Raw genomic sequence first — 23,798 nt, forward strand, 5'->3', positions numbered from 1 at the left:
ACACACACACACACACACACAAGTATTACTCAGCCAGAAAAAAGCAGCTTGCCATTTGCCACAACAGGGATGGACCCTAAGAGCACTGTACTAAGTAAAATAAGCCAGACGGAGAAAAACAAGTACCGTATATCTCACTTAATGTGGAATGTAAAAAGATGAAAACAAAAACAAAAGCTCATAGACACAGAACAGACTGGCAGTTGCCAAAGGCAGAGGCTGGGAGGTGGGTGAAGTGGGTAAAAGGTAGAAACTTCCGTTATGAAATAAATAGAAGTCCTGGGGACGAGACGTACGGCATGGAAACTATAGTTACTACTGTACTGCAGGTCTGCAAGTTGCTAAGAGAGTTAATCTTAAAAGTTCTCATCACAAGTACAAATAACTGTGCGCAGGTCTGGTAACGGACGCTTCCCAGGCTGTGTGCCCACTTATACCGCATCAGAATGCTGTGCACCTGAAACTAATATATGTCGATTACAACTCGGTTAACACACACACACACACGTCTGTGAAACATTAAATACTTGGGTTATCGATCTAGAAATGTGTCTAACAGTTGGACAATAGAACAAAATTATGTGTTTATAAAGAAATGACACTTCTTTCTCTTCTATGGATGTACACGTAAGCGCTGGTATATTCAACCAGTGAGCAGTTTCACCAGGTTGATAGGAAAAAGATGTAATGATAATTAACATAAAATTTCACAGCACATTCCTGTCTAGGAGACCTAAGCCACGTCCTTGACACGACCTCTGCTTCTGGCCAGAGACACAACAAGGAGACGACTGTCGGCCCCCAAAGCAGGGACCATTACGGCAGAACAGCCGGGAGTGATCCCTCCACGGAAAACATCCCAGGGCAAGACGTCCCAGGGCAAGACATCGCGGCGGTGGTGCGCCCACGCTCAGCAGCAGATGCAGACCGTTACCACCGCCACCAGCAGACACGGGACCCGCGACTCAGGGACAAAGCACACCTGGGGGTAACCGCAGGAACTGCTGAAAATCAACATGGAACACACCAGAAGAAACCGCGTCGTACGATCATGTCTTTGGAATGAGTGTGGCAAGAAAACCCTCAGGCAGGCAGAGCGGTCTCTGGTGCTGAAAGAAAGCAGAGCTGAAGAAAAGCTGAGGACTAAAATGGAAAACATTAAAAATAATGAAAAATGAAAGGAAATGAAACAAAACCATCTGAACACGACTATGTGCTGAAAGAAAAGAGGCTACGTATAGGTCATGACACAGACGGGAAAGGAAGATGTGCCTGATAAATAAACAGGACCTTAAAAAAAGAAGAGAAAAGCTCCTCCCAGATGCGAAACAGAAGGGTGAGGTTGGACACGCGTTCAGCGTAAAGTTGGAACAGCATCAGACAGAAATGGACTTTGAGTGGGAAGGCCCTTGTTGGTTTTCCTTAGGAACGGAGATCGAGGGATGGGTCCCGTGTCGCAACTGGGAGCTCAAAGTGAGAGGCGACCAGCCCGTGACATGTCCCACACCTTATCTGCCCACATGGACGTGTGTGAGGATCCCCAAAGTGTCAGCGTGCAGAGGGACGTCACGTCTTTACTGGCACCAGCTGCCTCTGATCGCTTCCTTGGCCAGGACTGCACAAGGACCCAGGACGAACTGGTAACCCACCAGGCACCATCGCGGTAGGCTTTATAAAGCCGAGAAACCGGCAAGAGACAATTCCAAGCAGCTACAAGTTCGCACCTGGCCCCCAACGCGAGCTCTGAGCGGCGGGCTGAGCAAAGGCAGGCCCCAGAAGGAAACAATGGGCCGGGCAGCGCAGAGAGCGGCCCCGCGCGGTTCCTGGCCCCACATCCTGTTCCCGGCACGCTCCTGGAGCAGGGCTCCTGCGGCAGGCTCTCTGGTGGCCATCAACGGCACGAGCCATTGGGCTCGAAGGGCCACGTGGCTATTTTCCCAAGACCCGTGCCCTAGCAACCTGCGGAACGGATAACAGAGTAGCCAGACAGAGAGCGCCTGCTTTATAAAAAACGATCAGTGTCCTAATGAAGTCCTACTCCCTCCCCACTCAGGAACTTCTACTACATGGCCAGTAGGGACTTTTGTTTTCTGGTGACAGGCCCACGTGGCAAGTCCTCAGAAAGGCACCAGGTGGAGCTGAGACACTTCTAATGCCGCACTGTTTCACTAACGCGGGCAGAAAAACACCTCCACAAAAGTTGTAGCTCCACGGGACCATCACGGAGAATACCACCAGTTCTTCCTAAGAGTAAAGTGTCGGCCAAAAAGACAAACTCTGAAAATAATTTAAAAACCAGCCCCAACTTCCAATGTTCAGATAAAGTCAAGACCTCTTTCTTCCTCCTCCCAAACCAGCCCACATCAACAAGAACAAACCCCACTTGGAATGTCTAAAAATAAAACCACCTCTAATAACGCACGCCTAATTCTGATCACTTCTCACATAATCAGACACCCTGAAGCTCTCACAGCCGACATAGAATTACCCGGGCTTCTGTCTGGGGCCCTTGGCCGTCAGGCCTCCATCCACGGGTCTCCTGGCCACTGCGTGGTCCTGGCTGGGGTCCACAAACTTGAACACGTGTGACGCCCCAAACTGCACTCTCATCCCGCTCTGCAGCATGGTTGTCTCGGAGATGCGCCGTCCTTCCACGTACGTCTCGGCGTCCATGCTTCTCGGAGTCACGGTGACAACGCCATCCATGTTTGTGAGGTCGCAGTGGTGGGGCTGAATCCCTGACCCAAACAGCTAAGGTAAAACCAAAGGCACCTCCGTCACAAAGGACACAGTGCGTGAAAACACAACTTTTGGCACTTTTCGGAGGATTTCCTCCCAACAGTACAAAAGTGAACACTGTCAAAATGGTGTCAAACTGCACACATTGATTTCAGCATCCAGTGACCTGACTGAAGACATACGGAGTTGAAAAGCACACGGCCACCTGGAACATCTATCAGATAATAATCTGTACAGATCGTTAGGATCACACGCTCTTTACCTGTCTTACCGCTATGCTGAAGGAGGGATGTTAGAACGGGAAAGGACACTAATGACCGGACCCATCATTTGCAGTCGGCAAAGGGCAGCACAGGAGAAAGGGCGGTCTGCCAGACTTCAGCTGAGCTCCATCAGGTAAGGAACCCGAACTTCCTCTTTAAAGAACACTTCATGCTGTTTTCATTAAGTACCTGAGAACCACATCCTGCTAACATTTTAACTACCGTTCAGGAAGCCCCCACTGCTACGGGCATCAGTCCCAGCAACAGGACTCTCACACAGGCCACCTCCTCTAATCCTGACAAAGACCCATGAAGTCATCACCACCTTCTGGAGAAAAGCAGTCTCAGAGGAGCACGATGACCACATCAAGTTTCCAGAGGTGGAGAGGGGACCTAATTTCACAGCCTGCTCTCTTCACACTGGAGCATTTCTTTATGTTAAAAGATAAAGTCTTTCCTTTCCGTCCACTCCTTCATCCGCTGCCGTGCGGCAGGCCCCGCGCTACGTGCCCTTGCCCACCCAAGTGTGAGCTACGGAGGGAGCTAGACCTGTGGCCACCCGCGCACCTGGATGGAGTTCTCCTCGAACTTCTCTGTTCCGACCTCAGTAACGCTCAACTGAAGGCGGTAAAGCTTGGGCTTGTCCCTGGAGTCAGAACCATCTGCAAAAGGAAAAAGTACAGAACTTCATTTGTAAAGTGTAATGTTCTTGTCATGTCATTTGAAACAGGCCAACAAAGCAAACAAAAGCTTGTTTTAGAATGAACGACAGCTCCCAATTCTCAGGATTTCTTATCAGAAAACTCCCCAAATTTATGCCATGCAATTCAAGTGGATAGACAGAAACTTCCCATTAAGACACAAACACATCAGCTGTTTCACGTGACCTAAGGTGCCAACATCATCATCTATAACCATCATCTTCTTACCACATGAAAAGAAATCTCTCCGCCACACGGCCCTGGATTTTTGTTAACGATTCTGAAGAGCAACGCTATTAGGTAAAGATGACCAACACATACGGACTTCCCTTCAGACCAGATCCTGCTCCCAGCAAACCTGCCATGCAGACCGCACACGGCAGGCACCAGGTGCACAGACGGGGTATAGCAGGGTCACTGGTGGAGGTTTTAAACATACCACCTCATGGCTCATCCAGACCTTTTGGACCAAGATCTCGGGAGGAGGCCCACGCATACGTCTTCCAAAGAATCTCCCTAGGTGATGCCAATGCCCATTTCTGACATTAAGTTCCAGTAAGAACTACCATCAAATGTGCTTAGCTCCACAGGAACTTGGGGATGGGGGTGGGTGGCTAATCATTCTATACCTCGGCGAACTGTAGATCTTTTTAATTTCCCTGTGCAGGAATCTCTGTGGTGGGCTGGGGACGGGGATGACGTGGGGGAGGAGAAGGGAGAAGAGCGAGACAGCTGTTCACTTGTACCCAGATGTTTACTCACTTCTCACCTACTGTGCTCAACGCAGGATATGGATCAAAGATTTCTTCAGATTTCAGAGTTGTGAACGTACAAGGAAACAGGCCTCACAGGATCAGTGAGTCCTGACCCGCCTCCAGGCCGTGGCCATCAACCTACACCAGGTCCTTAAAAGGCTGAGTGGAGCCTCCCTGACCTACTTCACTGACATGCTACTACCCTGCAGCCTCACTTACGGGGCCACGAGTCACAATCTCTAGTCGCTGGGATCAGGAGGTAATCGCTTCCGAAATTAAACACTGGGAGCGCACGCGGGGTGTAGACTGTTCAAGTCTCTTAGCTGTGGTGCGGCCTGAGCTCCCGCAGACCAAAGACCCTGCGAGCGCACAAGTCCTATGAGCACTGTTGTCAATTTCACAGAACACACAGAGTAACATTCCAATAACATTTCCCCCTTCTGGCGTATTTCAGAAACCTGTCAAATCTGGATGAAAATAACCTGTATCTGAGAGACACAACATCTCATGTGAATGAGAATTCATCATCTACCACGCTTCACAGCTGGAATATTCTCATCATGTGCGGTGCCACCTGGAGCATTTTTTTTTTTTTTTTCCTTAAACAGTTATTTCAACTCCAAGTCCTGACCCAAAATGAGGCACTGGAACCATCCAGGGCTTCCCCTGGACGCGGGCAGTTCCCTTCCATACCCGCAGAGTCCAAGCCCCCTAGGAATGTGTGGGATTTTGCCGGCTTTAAACAGCACAGGCAGTCCCAGTACATAGTCCCGGTCAGGAAGTGGCGTGCGTCGTCCTCCTCAGCACCACGGATCGCTTCATCTTCCTGCCGCTCTCCCTGGTGCACGAGTGTTTTATTTACTTGCCACCCCATCTCCGAGCTCCTTGGAGGCTCTTTTTTAAATCTCTGTATCTTGGCATTTGGTACAGTGTCTGCTCCACAGTATACATTCAACAAAGATTTAGTTTATTAACAGGAAACAATCAGTGACAGAAAATGAAGACAATAATGCAATATGGTCACACAGAAATTACACCAATGCATTACAAAGTAAGCAAAAGCAGCAAATAAATGATGAAGAACAATGGTTTCCATACAAAGTTAAAAAATACCAAGAACATGAAAAATACCAGTTTAGGGGGTGAAAGAAAAACTTGACATGAACATTCTTCTGCATTCTGAGTGCTTCTGAGGGGTACCTTGTGAGCTAAGACGTGGACAGGTTGTGCTCTGCTACATCCCAGCAGAGTTGCAAGTATAAAGCAGCGGGGAAGTACGGACCTCTTGCCCCTCCCCCCCATCTCACTGTGCTGGAGACCTCCCGACTGATGGATCAGAGGGAAGCTTCTTCCCCGGTTCCTCAGTTCTTACGACTTCACAGTAACGGAAAACACAGATACGGCCTCCAGGGGTGGATTCTGAGTGAGCCAAATGGCAGCGACCAAACTCACTGGATACAGTGGGGTTTGGCCGGAGCTGGGGAGTACGGGCAGGGGAGGCAGGTCATCTTCAAATGATGGACATCTTTCTTTTTGGAACATTTCACTCCTCTGTCCTTAGTAAAAGGACAGGGACCATCTCATGGGTGTTAACGAACATGGAAACGTGGTACGTGAAACAAACCCTTGTATTTCCCCCCCGCTCACTCAACAGTGCTCCACAGACCGTTCACTCCCGCCTGAGCACCTCTCTTCCGCACACAGGACAGACCTGCAGCGCCTTTAAAAGCACAGACGAGTCTAAGTAACTCTCCCTCCAACAGCAGTGCTTCTAGCAGGTTGTTGTTTTACTGTCCTGACAGAAAGTCAAAAGTATATAAAATATTCATGTAGTTTGAAATTCAAAAGGCACAGAAAGTACACAATGAAAAGCAGCCTTCTTTTCCCGGCCTAATTGTCCACCCAGAAGCAAATCTTGAAAATCTGTTTTATGCACATACAAGTAAGCAACTCAACACACATTTTTTTCTTTTTTCTGGACACACATTAGAACACTCTTTAGGGTTGACAAATGAAATACATGTCATCTAGTCAAATGGGCAATCGCTGGGCCCCATTCACACAAACACTGGGGTTTTATCTTAAAATTCAAGTCTCTGGATGTCCTGAATTCTATTTGTCAACTCTGCTACCCCTAAATTACCATTCACACTGTTCTGCATCTTGTTTCTCTGCTTTTGCCTTTTTTAATTTGAGATATAACCCAAAGTTTTCCTAGTACCCTAAACATTAAGAGAAAACAAGCCCTTATACACAGAAGACCATTTTTTAAAGAGCATTTTTGTTCTTACCCTATGACAATTCTACCCTTCCAGCTCTGCTTTTGCCTTTGCTCATTTCCCAGGGTGAACTTCTGGAAGTTGGTTTCTGGTACGAAACATGGTCTGCCATACCACTTACAAAAGGGGGAGGGATGCGTTCATTTAAAGAAGGCTGAGCCACAGAACGTTTCTTGTGTCCCAGGGGTGGTGAGAAACTGAACGTACGTTCACATCCCCACAACTTACACTTTGGTGAATCAATGCAATAGTTAAGAAACTATCAAATTTTTGAAGCTTACTGAAACAGAGCTTAGAGTGTATTTTCACTAACTCTATTTAGAAAAGCAAAAAACTAGCTCTTCTTAAATAAAAATGGAAAACTAGAAACACTCTGGTCAAACTTGAGGAGTATATACTTTTTTTTTTTTATACACAGCAGGTTAAAAAAAAAAAAAAAAAAAAAAGGAAATGTTTTCTCCTTCCTAGTGCTCCATAACTTTACAGTATGAAATTAACAAACACATGAAAACATTAAAGAATCCTTTCCAGGAATAAAAAAATACAAAACACACAGTAAAAACAGGTCTTAGACTCTATGCATGTAGAAGTATCAAAACAGGTGATAAACATCACTTGCTTAAATGTTCTTTAAAAAGAACAAATGCGGAAGTTCCCAGTTCGGTTAATAACCAATGAAAATGTGTACAATCAGTCTGGAGGAAATGCAACAAACAGAAGATGCTAAAAGGTGGGTAAACTCTATACAGCATGGGAGAGCATTAGAATGTTACATTAACATGTAAAAAAATAACATTCAAAATATAAAAACAAAAAAAGAAATATTTCCATAAAACCAAAAACTACCTGTACTATGGAACGTCACAAAGACACACACAAATTTGAGAAATTCTACGTAAGAAAGTACATCTTCGCTAACAAGAAACAGATTTCAACCAGGAGAACAGAGCTAATCCTGGAAACGTCCTATAACGTGGTCGTAACATAAGCTGAGGGTGGATTCTCTTCCCCTTCGGCCTCCCAAATGTTGTCAGACACACACCACCGACTGGGACAGCCCTCCCCGCCGGCATCACAGCCAGGGTGCGTGACAGCAGGGCACCTGCCGCTCCTCTGGGCCTCATTCTTACCCACCACCCTCGCTCTCTTCCCGCCCTGTCCCCTCCTCCCCCAGCTTCTCCCGGCTTCCTAACCTGCCTGGGCAGAGGAGGGGAAGGATAGGAATACCATTCCCGCCCTTCTTTGGCCGCAATCTCTGCAGACTTAACCCGAATAACGGAACCAGACGTTCCTATAAAAAACGCCTGTATTAAACGAAGCGAACGCTGCATACGGAGCACTTACTGATCCGGATAAGGTGACAGTACAGTCCATTTCTTAGCATCAAGTTATTCGTATCAATTCAAAAACTCCTGCAGAAAACGTCTGGTCAGGTAACACTGTTCTGCCCAAGACGTCCACTAGCGCCCTAGTCCCAGCAGTAGTAGGAAGCATAGCATTACCTTCGTAAGTGTGATAGCTGTAGTAGGCAAAGTGACTCCTTCTCCCTGGGACTAGGCGCACATGCACGGGGCCCAGGTGAAGGCAGCACCGGCAGGACAGAGGCCACGCGGAGCACGTGAAGAGGGAAGGAGGAGAGAGACAGGAGAGGGTGAGCTGTAGGAGGACACCTTTCAAAGGGTGAAAAGCACATTTCTCCCGCAGTTTTCGGGGCTGTGAGGACAAGACAACAGCGCTCCAGGCAGCGTGTGTGTTAGAAACCAATGCACACTGTTAAGGAAACACCAAGACATCAGGTCACTGAGCAGAAGAGCAAGGGTTAGTTCATCACATAGAAGACGGCCACCCAATGTGGTGGATTCCTTCTGTTAAAAGAACATATTTAAATCCAAATCAAAGAATAAAAGGGCTTTTTACCACCCCTCCATCTCTGCAAAAGCCAGTGAGGACAGTATGAGCACACACCCACACCTCGGAAACACGGAGCCCGGGCCCCGCCTTGTGGATAGGTGCTTGGTGGGTAACACGTCCGGTGGAAATACAACACTGATCTGTTCAGGACAAACCCACATTTACCAGCATTATTTCCTCGTAAATGGAAACGAAATCCACCTCAGTCAGCATGCTGACTGCTCAACTAGTAATAACGCGAACTTGCAGGGCCCCCGGGGGCTCAGCAGGTTGAGTGTCTGCCTTCAGCTCAGGTCATGGATCTCACAGCTCATGAGTTCGAGCCCCGCGTCGGGCTCTGGGCTGGCAGCTCGGAGCCTGGAGCCTGCTTCGGATTCTGTGTCTCCCTCTATCTCTCTGTGCCCCTACCCACTCGCATTCTCTCTCTCAAAAATAAATGAACATTAAAAAAAAAATTTAAAAAAAAACAAAAAACATGAACTTGCAAAAACAGCATGGCCCAGAAAACACAGCATGGCTTCGGCGAGGAAGGCCTCGGCCCGGCTCTCGTCTACCCGGGGGACCGACCGTGTGGCCGATGTGAATCACAGGCTCTTGTGGAACAAGGGCGAGGGAGGCGACCTGGCGGGCAGCCCGAGGCACTGGGGAAGGAGGTCAGACCACAGGGAGGCACTTGAGGGCGGGGACGGCTCTGGTACCTCGCCCTCCCTGGAGCAGAAGCTCCGTCAAGGTGGGTAAAGGCAGCAGGGCGCCGGCAAGGAGGGACACACGCGACCAAGAACCCCACGCACGCACGCTGCGCCAACATCTAGAGAAAGGTTTCTCTGCAGGGTCTATTCTCGTCCCACACACATGCCTACAAAACTCCTTTGTGTCTAACAGGGTGGCTACAAACATGAAATGAGCAGGGGAAACAGCAGTTCTCACTAGAATGTCAGTGGCCCAGGTCTCGGCAGGTCTCATCTGTCTTGCTGTGGCTCTACCTCGGAGGCCCTGACCAGGGAGGGCCTGACACGTGGTGAGACAGATGCACGGATGAATGCTCGCCCCGGCTCTGCTCCCCATGCAAACCCCCTTCCCACTGTCCTCTGAAAATTACCCCATGTCAGCTCTTTATCAGGTCCCTCCAGACAGACACTCCTGAATCCTCAAAAATTTAGGTTTGGAGAAAACCATTAGCTTCCAGCATGCAATGCAAACTTTCAAAAAGCAGACCCAATGACCCTAGAAACTTCTAAGTTCCGACACATCGGCTGGCCCCCAGATGCCGTCACTGCCTCAGATGGCCACCGTGTGCACACGCCCTCTGGTCGCACAGCAATACCGGGCCAGGGCTCCAAACCACAGCGACAAGTTTAAATGAACTTTTCGGTCAGGGAACCGAGGGACAAAGCAACACTAACACATTCCTCACAAACAGCTCACCGATTCTGATAATTCCTCAAACATAACAAGTATAAAAACTACCGCTTACAAGCACACCGCCACCGAGCAGAAGTTACAGAGCATCGGCCCAAACCCCACTTTCCCGCGTCCACAGAGCCTGCCTGTGCCGCCGGCTGCGGGACCACGTCTCGAGAACCCAAGAAGAGAAGGACGGAATTCCTGTCTGAGCAACTGCAGACGACCTACACAGCCACTTGCGTCGGCAGCTTCTTCTGTAATTACTAATTGAGCTTTATCGGAAAGCAGTCCTGGGCACGAGCGCGCAATCTCTGTTCTTCAAAGCACTGCAGAACACGGGGGACCCTCCGCCATTTTAAGCCAATGAATAAAAAATAGTTTAGCTGAATAGTTTAGCTGAACGATCAAGAGGTCGTGTGTGTATTTACATACATCACACACACGCACATTTTACTCTACATCCAGATGCGTGTATAAAGCACCTCTGTAAGGATGTTCATATATTTCTTCGCCTCTAAGGCTAATTTACAACAGCTTTAGAGAAGAGCTCTAAAAAGAAACCGAGCACTAACATGAAAAGAAACCCAGTCTGTCAGGATTCTAAAACCAAATATCCTTCCTCTTCTAGATGGATTACTGTTCTGTTCAACTTAAAGGTACTCTTTCTCACACTGTTCACACATTCAACAGGACACGTATCCCACGTGTACCTGCTTGTATTAAATTTGCCCAAAGAGTACATTCCAGTTTGTCATTTTTAGGAGACTAAGTATTTTATAAGGTTATTTTGGAAAAAACATTTTCTAAAGAAGTGTATCATTTATCCTTAAACACCTCATACTCACGGTTTTAAATTTTGTTTTTCAATATTCATTTTTATCCACGTGAACTTTATTTTTATGCGTAAACATACATGTCCCATATAACCTCAAGGTTCTGGGTCGTTTTGTTATTTTTTTAAAAAATGTCACCTTATGAGAGTAACTTTTTAAAAAATAAATGGTCTAAAAAAGGTTTTCAGCCAACCGAAAGAGTACTTAAATACAATTCCTTACAAGTAAAACATTTAAAGCTGAAACAACATGCACCGATCATCCTTCTCACCTGGGCTGAGCTCCACCAGGTAGGGCAACTTCTCAGGCGGAAGTGCTGAGCCGTAGCCGGAACCCTCGGCTCTCTCTTTCCCTTTCACCAGCTTCCCATCGACATGTTTCTTCGTTTTCTTCGGGACGTAGTCTGGCGGCCTCCTCTTCAACTGAAAGACTAAAACCCCTAGAACAGAATGTTGTAAATCATCAACCAGACTCAAACAGGCGAGGATGGCTGAGTGACCGATGGCCAACTCCCCTAAGATTTATCAGGAAAATATAACTTAATAACATCTTTCAAGGAATGATCGAGTGAAGGTTTACTCAATTTATACTTTTACTCAGTGGAGGAAATATTAGTCACTCGTATTCTGAAAAACTCTGGTAGCTGTGTGCAAAGATTATTTTTCTAATTTTCAATGTTATTTTTGAGAGAGCGTGCAAACAAGCGAGCACGATGAGCAGGGGAGGGGCAGAGAGAGAGGGAGACACAGAGTCCGAAGCAGGCTTCAGGCTCCGAGCTGTCCACACAGAGCCCGACGTGGGGCTCGAACCCACAAACCAGGAGGTCATGACCTGAGTTGCAGTCAACACTTAACCAACTGAGCCACCCAGGCGCCCCTACAAAGATTTTAAATCAATGACTACCCAGGCATATTACATGCTTGAAAAATACCAGAGCATCAGTTTAAGAATAAATGAATGCTTATATTGGTAACTAACCCTATGATCAGTTTACACACACACACACACACACACACACACACACACACACACACACCACCACACATACACAAATACATACACACAAAAATGTTTTTAGTTGATCTGATTTTTATTTAATTCAACTGAATTAACTCAGAATTCAAAGCAATCTGACTTTATAATACAGTTCAATTTAATTTTTTTTTTTAATTTTTTTTTTTCAACGTTTGTTTATTTTTGGGACAGAGAGAGACAGAGCATGAACGGGGGAGGGGCAGAGAGAGAAGGAGACACAGAATCGGAAGCAGGCTCCAGGCTCTGAGCCATCAGCCCAGAGCCTGACGCGGGGCTCGAACTCACGGACCGCGAGATCGTGACCTGGCTGAAGTCGGACGCTTAACCGACTGCGCCACCCAGGCGCCCCAATACAGTTCAATTTTAAACAGTCTAAAGAAAGCACTAAGCACAAGTGTACTTTTTAAACTACCAACATACATTCAAGCACTGATAGGATGAATTGGCAATAAATCTTTATGTCTTTACTACACAAAGGTCCTCCACTCAACGACAGTTAGCTTATCACGTGAAACTGAGAGCAAAATGAGACTTTATCAAAACATAGCTTTCAACCTTCCTGCTCTGAAACAATCAGCAGAAACTGAACAGTGAAAAGTCTGGTTTATTATCTGAGATGACCGAATTACTGACAATCTTTGGGGCTGCAGGTAACAGTCCCCCCTGTAATCAATCCGCCCACCTGGTCAGCACAGACAGGACTCCGGCTCCTCCTACCACAGCGTGACAGCCCGCTCGGGGCCCACACCCCCGATGCATGTGGGCTGAGTGTGGCCCTCAGGAGCCATTCAGCAGGTCTAGGGAGGAGGGCATAGACAGCCACGCCCGCTCTCCTGCACCCCTGACAGTGTCACACAGCTGACACCTCAGGCAGAGGTGTAATGTAGCATATGAATGATTCTGTAACAAATAAAATTACCCTTTACCTCGGTCAGTTGGCCACTCCCTGAAGATCTGTAAAGGACACTCGTCATCATCGAGGATCGTTTCTTTAGCACCGTTTTCATCCGAATGCTGGGCTCCAGGAGGCAGCATAACCTGAAAGGAACAAATAATTAACTGTGACGACACCAGGATTCAGAAAAAAGAACTTCCTGTAAATAAAAGTCACAACAGAATTAAACGGACCAAACCCTACCACCAATCCTCAAACCACCAATCCTTAAACCACCAACAAAGGTGGAGCAGCACTGCGGGGAAGTGGCTTCCAACACGGCTCAGCCTGCTGGCTGTGTCGCGTCTACTCACTTGCCTCTCTGGCCCCCCAAAAAACTAGTTGAGTAATTGTTTTGTTTTGTTTTGTTTTTAAAACAAACTCTTATGGAAGGACTGTACGTACTGGTCAAATTGTGAGCAATTTCCTCAGGAAAGATCACTCTACTGTAACTCAATCTCCCTGGTCCCTAACCCACTTGCGCACTATCCGGTCATCATTTTTACAAAATAGTTTCATCTAAGGTGGGATCTCTCAGGATAGCCGTCACATAACGACAAAACAGAATAGCTCTTTCTTGTAGATAATAGCTTTATGATTAAATTTAATCAGATCATTTAGATATACTACAGGGTTATTCACGCAACAGATGTTTTTAAGTGTCTGGTTTAAAATGCTGCATTCACGACGCTCTTAAAATTCATCATGCCATAATACTTTTTACTTTATGTTTTCATGGTAGTCAAACAGTTCTCTGAATAACTTGGGAAAGCCCCAATAATCCAGAGTAAAAATGAAGGGGACGGAGGCCCAGGGACCTCATGCACCTGCTGGATCGGCCCACCCTTCATTCAATTTGAAATACTAACACGTCACAACACGACTACAGAAAGTAAAATATGAGAAGCCAAGCCAGTGGCATCGGAACATTATTTTCAACGTCCAGTACTGCAACAGAGTTCTGTTCACAGGCCCTACCACCTAGATACAGCCTCACACTCACACACCAGATGGATGAGACTCTTGTGCAGAAGCCTACAACATCTCCACACTGCTTCAGATTACCTTAAAAAGACAAGTGCATTACAACACACCCTCTTGCTAAAGTAATTAATCTTTCCTCGTACTGCTTTGTACTGAATTTGGTATCTTGGGCTTAGAACACACAGTTCAGGACCTGACCTTCACTCCTCTTTTGCGTCCCGATCTTTGTCACACACCCTGGTAGATCCGGGCACGTAGAACTACTCAGAGCTCTCAGAGTAGGCCATGAACTCCATACTTCCGCGATTTCTTGGGCCTGAAGGCCGGTGACCCACTGGCCATGTCTAGCTCAACTACAGCTCCTCCAGGAGGCCTTCCCTGATTGCTCTCATTTCAACACTCCATGTTCCTTTTCTCATTCTTGGCTTCTCTGTAAGTTCCTTTAAAGACAGCTGTTGTTTTTGTAACCTAGCAGAGTATCCAACAAGAGGAAGTTAAATATTTGTTGAATAATTAAACAGCTAGAACAACGATGAGTATGGAAGAGCTACAGATCACGAAGCTAGCAAGATGGCAAGCCAAGAAAGAAAACAGGATTAAAACGATAATCACCTCCGTACTGCCTACGAAGCAGAATTTGTAAGGATGTGATAGAACAGAAAACCCAAAGCAGGAGACCCTCAAAAGAGATTCAAGTGACCTCAAAGAGGCCCGTCACTACAAGCCCAAAGCAGGCTTTTACAACCTCATGACCCTGATTAAGGTGCCCTTACACTTCTGAAGTTCATCCGTAAAAGCACAGCAGAAATGAAGGAAAGGGAAAAGATGATAAAGTTCATTACCATGTATTATATCGAATGCACCTTTACGCGGAACTGAATATATATTTAATGGTCCACGGTCCCCTGGCAAACACTTAAGCAATCCCAAGTACGGAGCACAAGGTCAGGCCCCGGTAACCGAGCTCCTGCCCCGGGTGACCACAGAGTAGCAGGGGCAGGACTCTTACACTACCAATGTACTGACTTTATTCTGACCAGGAACACCGTTTATAGCCGCTGCTGACCCCAAGTATAAGGAGCGCGTATCCAAATCCATTCTTATCCGTGGGCCCAATCAGGTGCTTCCCGTGGGTACAGCAGTTCTCACCACGTGCTCCTCAATGGAAGGCAAGGGTCTCCAGGGCCCAGCACTACCGCAGGGTCTCCTCTACTTCAGACTTCACTACCAGGAGAAAATGCACCAGAATGTCCTGGATCTTCAGGATTTTCCCTCCAGAGGGAATACACAATTACCTTGGCTACCTGCTCTCCTGACCTGACCCGAGGCACCCCCCCTCCTCAAAGTATGGTGGAATTTCAGGTCGTGATACAGTTTCTCTATCTATGAACGCTAATAGCCAGAAATCCAGTATAAAATATACTTTTGCACGTCTGGAAGCATGGTTTCTCCTTCAAATTCACCAATCCTAGTTCTTACTCTTCCCTAGTAAGACCAAAGAAACAAAAGAGCACGTCAACACCAAACGCTCGTGGTCACCTATCTTCCCCACCCCACGGAGACACGAGCTTTGAGGTGTTTCGTCCCCATTCCCAATCATGCAGGATCACTATGGAAAAGTGAAATACAGAAAAGCCCAAGGAAGAAACGAACCCCACTGTGAGAGAACGATTTTTACGACCACACCTTTGGCAATGATCTTCACCCATCTACCTCACGTAAGAGGCTCCCATCGGCATCACACGTGGTATTTCAAAGCCTTCCATTCCCTGCCCTTCCGCTCACGTCGGCGGGTAGTGACCTGGAGCGTACCCTTCCCAGCATCCACCTTGCTGTATGGTCATACACACAGGGGTATGTGTGTATGATGCACACACAGGGGTTCACGTTGCTTCATTTTATTTTATGGTAATTGTTTTTCCAAATAAAGGGTGTTTTATAAGACGGGTTTAATTCATCATGTTTCACAGCCACAGGTATTCAATGGTATGGATGGGCATCCCTTCAGTGATGGGTGCGGAGTTTGCTTCTTACTACCTGCTGTAACACACGGGAATGAAAACAAGTCCTCACAGAAACACACTCGGGAATTCACTAGCCCCTTGTTGTAGACAGACCGTAAGACTTATCACCTTATTTATAAACACCATTCTCAATCTCAAACGCTACGTCCACTCTGAAGTGGGTGCTCTGTAGGACGACTGCACAGATGCCCTCCAGACCCTCCTTCGCCACCAATGCTGGGATGACCTCCTGTGCCGGACTCTATTCTGGGAGCCTGGCTGGATCTTTCCCTTTCTTGGCCCACTCCGCCCATCTTGCTGGAGAATACCCTGCGGTACCTTTTTGAGAAAGGATGAATGGGTGGTAAATTTGGCCTTATGGGTTTTGAAAGGTCTTCGTTCCATGTACCTACCATTTGACAATCTGGACTGGAAACCATTTCACTCTGAATTAGAAAGCTACATGTATTCCAGGCTCCGTGACCACTACTGAAATGACTGGCAGCAATCTTGCCCCCCTTTATATGCGACTTGAATCTTTCTCCTTGGAATCCTTGTTTTCTTTTCTCTAGTTTTCTACAATTTCAAAATAATATGCCCTGGTTTGGATCTTTTTCAGTAACTGTACCATCATTCAGTGGGCCTTTTCAAACCAGCAACTCAAACCCTCCTGTTCTGGGAGATATTCTAGTACATTTCTTTGGTAACCTCTCTCTCCCCACGTCCTCTTGCTTTCTCTATCTGACCCTCCTTTAGGTAAGTGTTAGGTATTCTACTGCAGATCTAACTTTCTGATCTTTTCGTTTTGTTCTACACTTGGCATGTTTCCTTACCTTTATCTTTCACCCCTTTTACTGATACTTTTCTCCTATCCCTTATTTGCTTACATTTATAAACTTCTAAGGTCTGAGTGTCCCTTCTTACAGGACTTATTTGGTCTTATTCCACAGATACACGGTCTTCCTTGTTGTCCGAGTCTCTCGGTTTTTGAACACTTCCGTCTGCTTTCTGTCTTATCTGTGTTCTTTTGCCTGTTTGGGTTGGTCTTTCGTCTCAAAGGTGTTTCAGTGTCTGTTGAACCTTGGCCATCCGTTCACGTTCAACAGTGAGTCACGAGAGAGCTCAAGGCGAGGGCCGTACGTACGTATGTATGCACGAGGATTCCTGCCAGGAGGCCTGAGTGAGGTTACTGGACCAGCGCTTCCACAGGTCAGTTTGCATACACATCCTTCTCACGTGGCCAGAGAGTGCCTTCTGGGAGAAGTCCTTAAATCTTCTGGCCATCAGCATCCTGGGCAGAGGCTTCCGCTCCACCCTCCAACTTTCAGTCAAGACCCTTGCTGTGCCCTGTGTGCCCGTTACCCCCAAACACAAGGCCTCCTCCCCATCAGGTCGACCACAGCCTTCACACGGAGACAAGAGACAGCAGTTGGAATGGGAAGGAAATCTGGTGGGGTCCACTGCTTCTGGAAACTTTCAACTCAATATGATTTAGCTCCGCTTTCAACGTGGACTCGGGAAGTGCTAAAGCAACTCATTCCTGGGTCCGCGTGGGCTCGTGACATGGGCACTAGCAAGCTCCTCCCTGGCGGGTTCTCTCCGTAGGCTTTCTGCGGCCCAGTGAGCAGGACACCTGTCACCTGCTTCTTCAGAAATTCACTCACAGCCCTATCTTCCGCCATCTCTCCTCTCATTCTCTTCTTTCTGGAGCACTTACACAGGTTTTTATTTCTTTGTTGTCATTTTAACAGGAAAAAAAACCTGTTCTCTCATCTATTTTCAGCTGACAATTCAACTATATTTATCAAACTACAAATCTACCAAACAGTTTTTCCAACTGAATATAACTTCTTAGCTTTTCAACAAAATTAAAAGGCATAAAACTCGACAAACTCTTTTACTTAATTCAATCTAGCTAATAAAAGAGGTCTGAGACCTCTACTCTGAGCACTACAAAATACTACTGGGAGCACAGAGATCACACACACAGAGGTGCACTCTGTCCGCAGCCTAGAAGACTGGAGACTGAGGACAGGGTGTCCCCTGACTTATCTAGAGTCCATGCAAACCCAGTCACAACTCCAGCGGGTTCTGTGCAGAAATGGACAAGCTGATTCTGAAATTTATTCAGAAACATAAATAATACAGAATAACTGAAGCAATTTTTAAAAGCAAAAACAGGGGCCCCTGGGTGGCTCGGTCTGTTAAATATCCAGCTTTGGCTCAGGTCATGATCTGACAGCTCATGGGTTCAAGCCCTGCGTCGGGCTCCGTGCTGACAGCCGGGAGCCTGGAGCTTGCTTCAGATTCTGTGTCTCCCTCTCTCTCTCTGCCCCTCCCCACTCACGCACATGTGTGCTGTCTCTCAAAAATAAATATTAGAAAAAATAAATAAAAGCAAAAACAAAATTGGGACTTATTTACCTGATTTTAAGACTTATTATCAATCTAGTTATCGATACAGTGTGTTCACAAAAAGATAAAACACAGATTAACAGACTCCAGAAATAGAACCACACACACATATGGCCAATTGATTTTCAGCAAAGACGTTAAAGCACTCAACGGGGAAAAAAAAGAAAGTCCTTTTAACAAATGGTGCTGGGTCAACCAATTATCTGCACCGGAAAAAATGAACACCTGCCCTGATCTCACACCAACATATAGACGCTAACTTGAAATGGAACAGAGACCAAAACGTAAAAACTAAAGTACAAAACTTCAGGAGGAAACTGTTTGCAACCTCAAAAGAGGTAAATTCTTACAGAGAACACAAAAATAATAGAAGGCTTAAAAAAAAAAAAAGTATTCTCTAAAGGGCATCATTAAAAAAATGAAAAGGCGGGGCGCCTGGATGGCACAGTCGGTTAAGCGTCCGACTTCAGCCAGGTCGCGATCTCGCGGTTCTTGAGTTCGAGCCCCGCATCAGGCTCTGGGCTGATGGCTCAGGGCCTGGAGCCCGTTTCCGATTCTGTGTCTCCCTCTCTCTCTGCCCCTCCCCCGTTCATGCTCTGTCTCTCTCTGTCCCAAAAATAAATAAAAAACGTTGAAAAAAAAAAAATGAAAAGGCAAACCAAGCCACAGACTGGGGAAAAAATATTCACAACACATGTATCCTACAAAGGACTTAACACAGAACTATCAAGAGGGAAATTAAAACCGTTTGCCACATGGACATCCCATTATTCGCTATCAGAAAGGCTGATTCTTTTTTTTGTCTCTCAAAAGTATTTACTTTTGAGAGACAGAGCGTGAGCGGGGCAGGGGCAGAGAGAGAGGGAGACACAGAATCCGAAGCGGGCTCCAGGCTTCAGCCTCCGAGCCATCAGCACAGAGCCCGACGCGGGGCTCGAACCCACGAACCGCGAGATCACGGCCCGAGCCGAAGTCGGACGCCCGACCAACAGAGCCCCCCGGGCGCCCCAGAATGGTCAATTCTTAAAATAATTGACAGTATCAAACACAAATGAGGAAGTAAAGCAACCACAACGTGATTTAATTGCTTTGGAAAACAGTTTCAAAGTTTCCTAAAAAGTTACACATACACCTGCCGCCCAGCATTTACTTAAGAAAACAGGTCTGTGAGGACACCTGCACACACATGCTCAGAGCAGCCTGACCGTAACCACCCAAAACCCAACGCCGGGAACAACCCAAATGTCCGTCAGCAGGTAAGCGGGTGAAAGCACCGCAAACCATCCATATAACGAAATACTACTCAGCAACCGGAAGGAAGCCAGTGTAGACATGCCCAAGCACGCAGCCGACCCCGAGCTCCCGGTGCCCAGTGGAGGAAAGCAGGCAGAAAGACCGCTCGCTACACGACACCGTTTATGTGCAGTTCTAGTACACGAAACTAAGCGACAGAGAGCACTATCTGGGCTGGAGACGGGGTAAGGGACTTTCGAAGGTGAAGGGGTGTTCCTGGGGTGGGGGGCCGGTACTGGGGACACCGCAGACTTTAAATGCGCACGGTTACTGCCTCTACTTACTCCCCAGTCATCTTGTGCGGCGGGGGCACTAGGGCAAGTAATACATCACGGTTTCGTAATCAACTGCTAAGATGGGGAAAGGGAGGGATTTATTTCTTCTGAAAATCCACTGCCAGGAGGCGATTTTGCCAGAGAAATCCCGGTAATGAAGAAGTCAGCATTTCCTCGTGACTGACTCAAGGGTTAAGAACTTTCCAAGCAGTCTGCCTCAGGAGAGAAAACCTGCTTGATCTCACTTAGTGTCAGCCACTCAGCTGTGAGGAAAAGCATCTCATGGTCTCTGAGTACCAGGGTGAGAGATGCAGGCTTTATCTCCAAGACAGTCCGGCTACTAAACACACCGACCAAACGCTCGTTAGAACAGCAAACTGGAGTCCACTTAAGAGTGGGACCGTCACGAGGTATCTCAGTGAAAACCTTAAGACGACATCGTGAAAAAACACGAAGTCACCTATGTACACAAAATAAGAACTAAAGATATGTGTATATAAAAGCGTGGACAGTGGTTATCCTTTGGTATTAGAACTATGGGTGATTTTATTGTCTTCACCTTTTTACACTTTTTCTTATAATAAGAACATGTATTACTTCTGTAACAGAAGGGGGATTTAACACAGGGTTTCCACGTATTACATTTTAAATGATACAGTGTGAAGAAAACCAGCCTACACTGAAGTTCACTCAAAGGCTATCTTGCCACTTGAACGAGAAGTGCCGGCATATGTAGCACCGGTAAGTTCTGGCTGGGTAGTCACTTACCCGGGCGATGCAGTAATCTTTAGGGTTCTCCTTCTCCAGACCGTATTTCTCTAGAGCCTCGGCCACAGCAAAGTCAGCAGGATCCGTGGTGGACAGCAGGATTGTCTTGTAGGGAATGTTCGGTTTTAAGCTATCTGCGTAAATTCTCAGTGTTCCACCTGAAAAAAAACGTTCAGACATCCTTGAGCACTCCTTTATTTTATCCCAGTAACCGAGACAGCTAACGTTTATGATCACTTTAAAAAAGGGCATCTAAGTTCCGGTTGTAACGAATGCAACGATGAAATCTGTGTTCCTAATTCCATACTCATTTCCTGTTAGACAACACACGTCAACAGTCAGCTGCTGATCCAGTAGCACCGTATGCTGACTAGTCCTGTGCGACAGAACGGATCCTGTTCCCTCTTCAAGCCCAAGTAGTTCTCATAACGATGAACCCGTTTTCACCATGGTTCAAAGATGAGAAAAGGAAGAAACTCCACGATGTTCCGACAGTGCTGCCTGTCAACGATTTAGCACACGCCAACTCAGAGAGGCCCGTGTTCCGATGCTGAGGACGCAGCCATGAACAGTCCAGTGTCCTGGCCTTCAAAGAGCTTCTACTCTAGGTGTGGGGTGCAGGGGGTGGGGGGAAAGAGCGACAAGAAAACCTAAGATGGCGGCACGCGTTGTGAAAAACACAAGCACGGTGGTAAGAAAGACCGTAACCAAGAGCTTCCTAACCTCGTGGGACTGTTAAGCCTTCTCGAAGATGGACACCTGCCATGAGCCCTGGATGGTCAGCGGCGGCGACCTCGCGGCCACCTGAGGAGCTCTCTGGGCAGGGGGCGAGCAGGTGCTAAGGCCTTCAGCTGGCACAGGTCCAGAAGGCTCACTGGCCAGAGATGCACCCAAGGGAAGGCAGGGAAAATGCAGTCAGGCTGACCGAGGCCAGACCACGTGGGACTTCGCAAACCACGATCGCGAGGGCCTGGGTTTTACTCTAGCTGAAGTGGGGGCCACCGGAAGGCCTCAGTTGCACGTGTGCCCGTGCCACGTCGGGAGGCGGGCACAATGCCACCGGTGCTCTCCTAAGCGGCCGGGCTTCGGGCTGAAGCAGAGCCGCAGAGGGGGACGCCGTCCCAGCAGGGAGGCCAGCCGTTAAAGCGTGTGCTCCACTAGCCCAAGGTGCTCCCTTCTGACTTCATCGTGCCCTGCTGCCAATGGCACATTCGGGGTAATTTATAAGGAAAACACGTACAAGAGAACGAGTAAGAACCATTTTGCAGACACAGGCAACCTGTCCGTACTGTGCCCGTCAGACAACCAAGGAGCAAACCAGAACGCCTGTTCTGAAAGCTGATGAGGGGGCCTTGTGCCCTCCCTTAGGAGGCTACCAAAACATGCAAGTGGTCAGAAATCTAGTTTTTCTGAAAAATGTGGCATCTGCTTGAAGTCTAGACAAGTACTTTGCAAGCCCAAGGTACAGACTGCAGAGAATCAAACACTTTTTGTCTGAAAAAACTTAAGGTCGGGGCTTCCCAGAAAACCATCATCAAGACTCAGTAGGGCTCCTACAGATACACAATTTCGAGCAGCATTTCTTCTAAGGGACACGCCACGATGAGGCGGCTGGAAAACTCAGGCTCACGTGGCCAAATTTCACTACTGGATGGGTTACTTTTGGCATCCGTTTATCCATCTACATCTAACTTGGTTTCAGTGTACTGAGTGTTGAGAGGGTCTAATTCAAACAGTTTCCGGTTTATAAGCCTAACACCACACCACGGTGTCTTTGTCACAGAGGCAGGCACCACCCTCCGTGCTGAGGAGGAGGAGTGGAGCAGCTCAGTATAATGGACTAAAACCCATTTGCATCAATGTACGTTTCGGTCTCTGATGAAGGCAGGACTGGAGACGAACACACGGAGGCCCGCGCCTCTCCAGGACCCCAGTCACAGCTGGCACTCCCAACACGGGTCGTGAGGACGCCGAGGCAGGAGAATTCCCACACGGTCGCCGACGGTGTCGCAGTAAGAAATCCGTGGCTGTAACTGGTGCTCGTGCCCTGTGCCACGCATCAGCTACCTGAGACGTACGGGACGCTTCCGGGCCAGCTCCTCGGAGGACACCACAGAGCGCGCCTGAGTGCTTAACCGTGCTTTACAAAGCCCAGGGGGGAAGCTTCCTACGGGCCAAGTCCGATGGGCCGTGAAGGGAGTTCAGTCATCAGAACCGAGGGGGCAAACTGTCAACCGAGGGCTGACAAGACAGGGAAGTAATAGACTGAGCGGTCACTCTCGTTACACTCACCCGCACGTGACCACATCCCACGGCTTCTACCGACAGGACAGGTTACGAGAATACATTTTTGTTTTTTTTTAAGTTTATTTTGACAGAGTGTGCGCAAGCAGGGGAGAGGAAGAGAAAGAGAGAGAGAAAATATCCCCAGCAGGTTCCACACTGTCAGCACAGAACTCCAGGTGGGGCTCGACCCCACAAACCATGAGATCATGACCTAAGCTGAAATCAAAACTCAGATGTTTAACCAACTAAGCACCCCGCCCCCCGTGACTAGTCACATTATGTAATCACTTTGCAGTGTATATAAGGGTTGAATCATCACAGTGTATACCTGAAACTAACAATGCTGTTTGTCAATTCTACTTCATTTTATTATAATTTTTTTTAAGACAGAGTGCAAGCCAGGCAAAGGAGCAGAGGGAGAGAGAATCTCAAGCAGTCTCCATATTCGGCACTGAGCCCAATGTGCGGCTTGATCCCACAAACCTTGAGATCATGACCTAAGCCAGACGCTTAGCCAATAAGCCACCCAGGTGTCCTGAGAACATATTTTTCTAAGTCATTTATTAAAGACAAACAAAATAGCTGAACTTAATATATTTGACTGGTTAATATTAACCACAGCTATTTTGCTAACAATATTTAGGTTTTCAGTGTCTCCTGGAAGTCTGGATAGAAAACTATTCCTTCTACCCCCATCCCTCTAAAGCTCTACTTCTTAGATGTTCTGCTAGTTTTCCTAATTCCTTGGAGACTGTTTTGCTTCGTTTTCTCCTTTCACTGCCCAGTCCTCTTAACAGCAGCCTTCTCTTAAGTCTTCCCATTACCTACATACTTTCTACAAAAAAGAATCTCACCCACGCCCAGTGACATTACCTGGCAACCATAAATTACTCCCCAACTCTCTCCCTCTATGGGACACT

At 47.3% G+C, this 23,798-nt stretch overlaps 1 protein-coding gene across 1 annotated transcript in view; it reads right to left on the minus strand.

Moving 5' to 3' along the window:
* AFDN (afadin, adherens junction formation factor) overlaps nucleotides 1-23,798 on the minus strand; it is a 123,761-nt gene that overhangs the window by 66,267 nt on the left and 33,696 nt on the right. The window contains exons 8-13 of the mRNA XM_040449246.1: nucleotides 20,593-20,750; nucleotides 12,847-12,958; nucleotides 11,157-11,324; nucleotides 8,240-8,290; nucleotides 3,570-3,664; nucleotides 2,489-2,751 (exon numbers count right to left, since the gene is read on the minus strand). Of these exons, the coding sequence (XP_040305180.1) occupies nucleotides 2,489-2,751; nucleotides 3,570-3,664; nucleotides 8,240-8,290; nucleotides 11,157-11,324; nucleotides 12,847-12,958; nucleotides 20,593-20,750 (847 nt within the window). The remainder of the gene's footprint in view (nucleotides 1-2,488; nucleotides 2,752-3,569; nucleotides 3,665-8,239; nucleotides 8,291-11,156; nucleotides 11,325-12,846; nucleotides 12,959-20,592; nucleotides 20,751-23,798) is intronic.

This window comes from Herpailurus yagouaroundi, unplaced genomic scaffold, assembly GCF_014898765.1.
Source record: "Herpailurus yagouaroundi ecotype Mexico unplaced genomic scaffold, PumYag 198, whole genome shotgun sequence".
In the NCBI taxonomy this organism is placed as follows: Eukaryota; Metazoa; Chordata; class Mammalia; order Carnivora; family Felidae; genus Herpailurus; species Herpailurus yagouaroundi.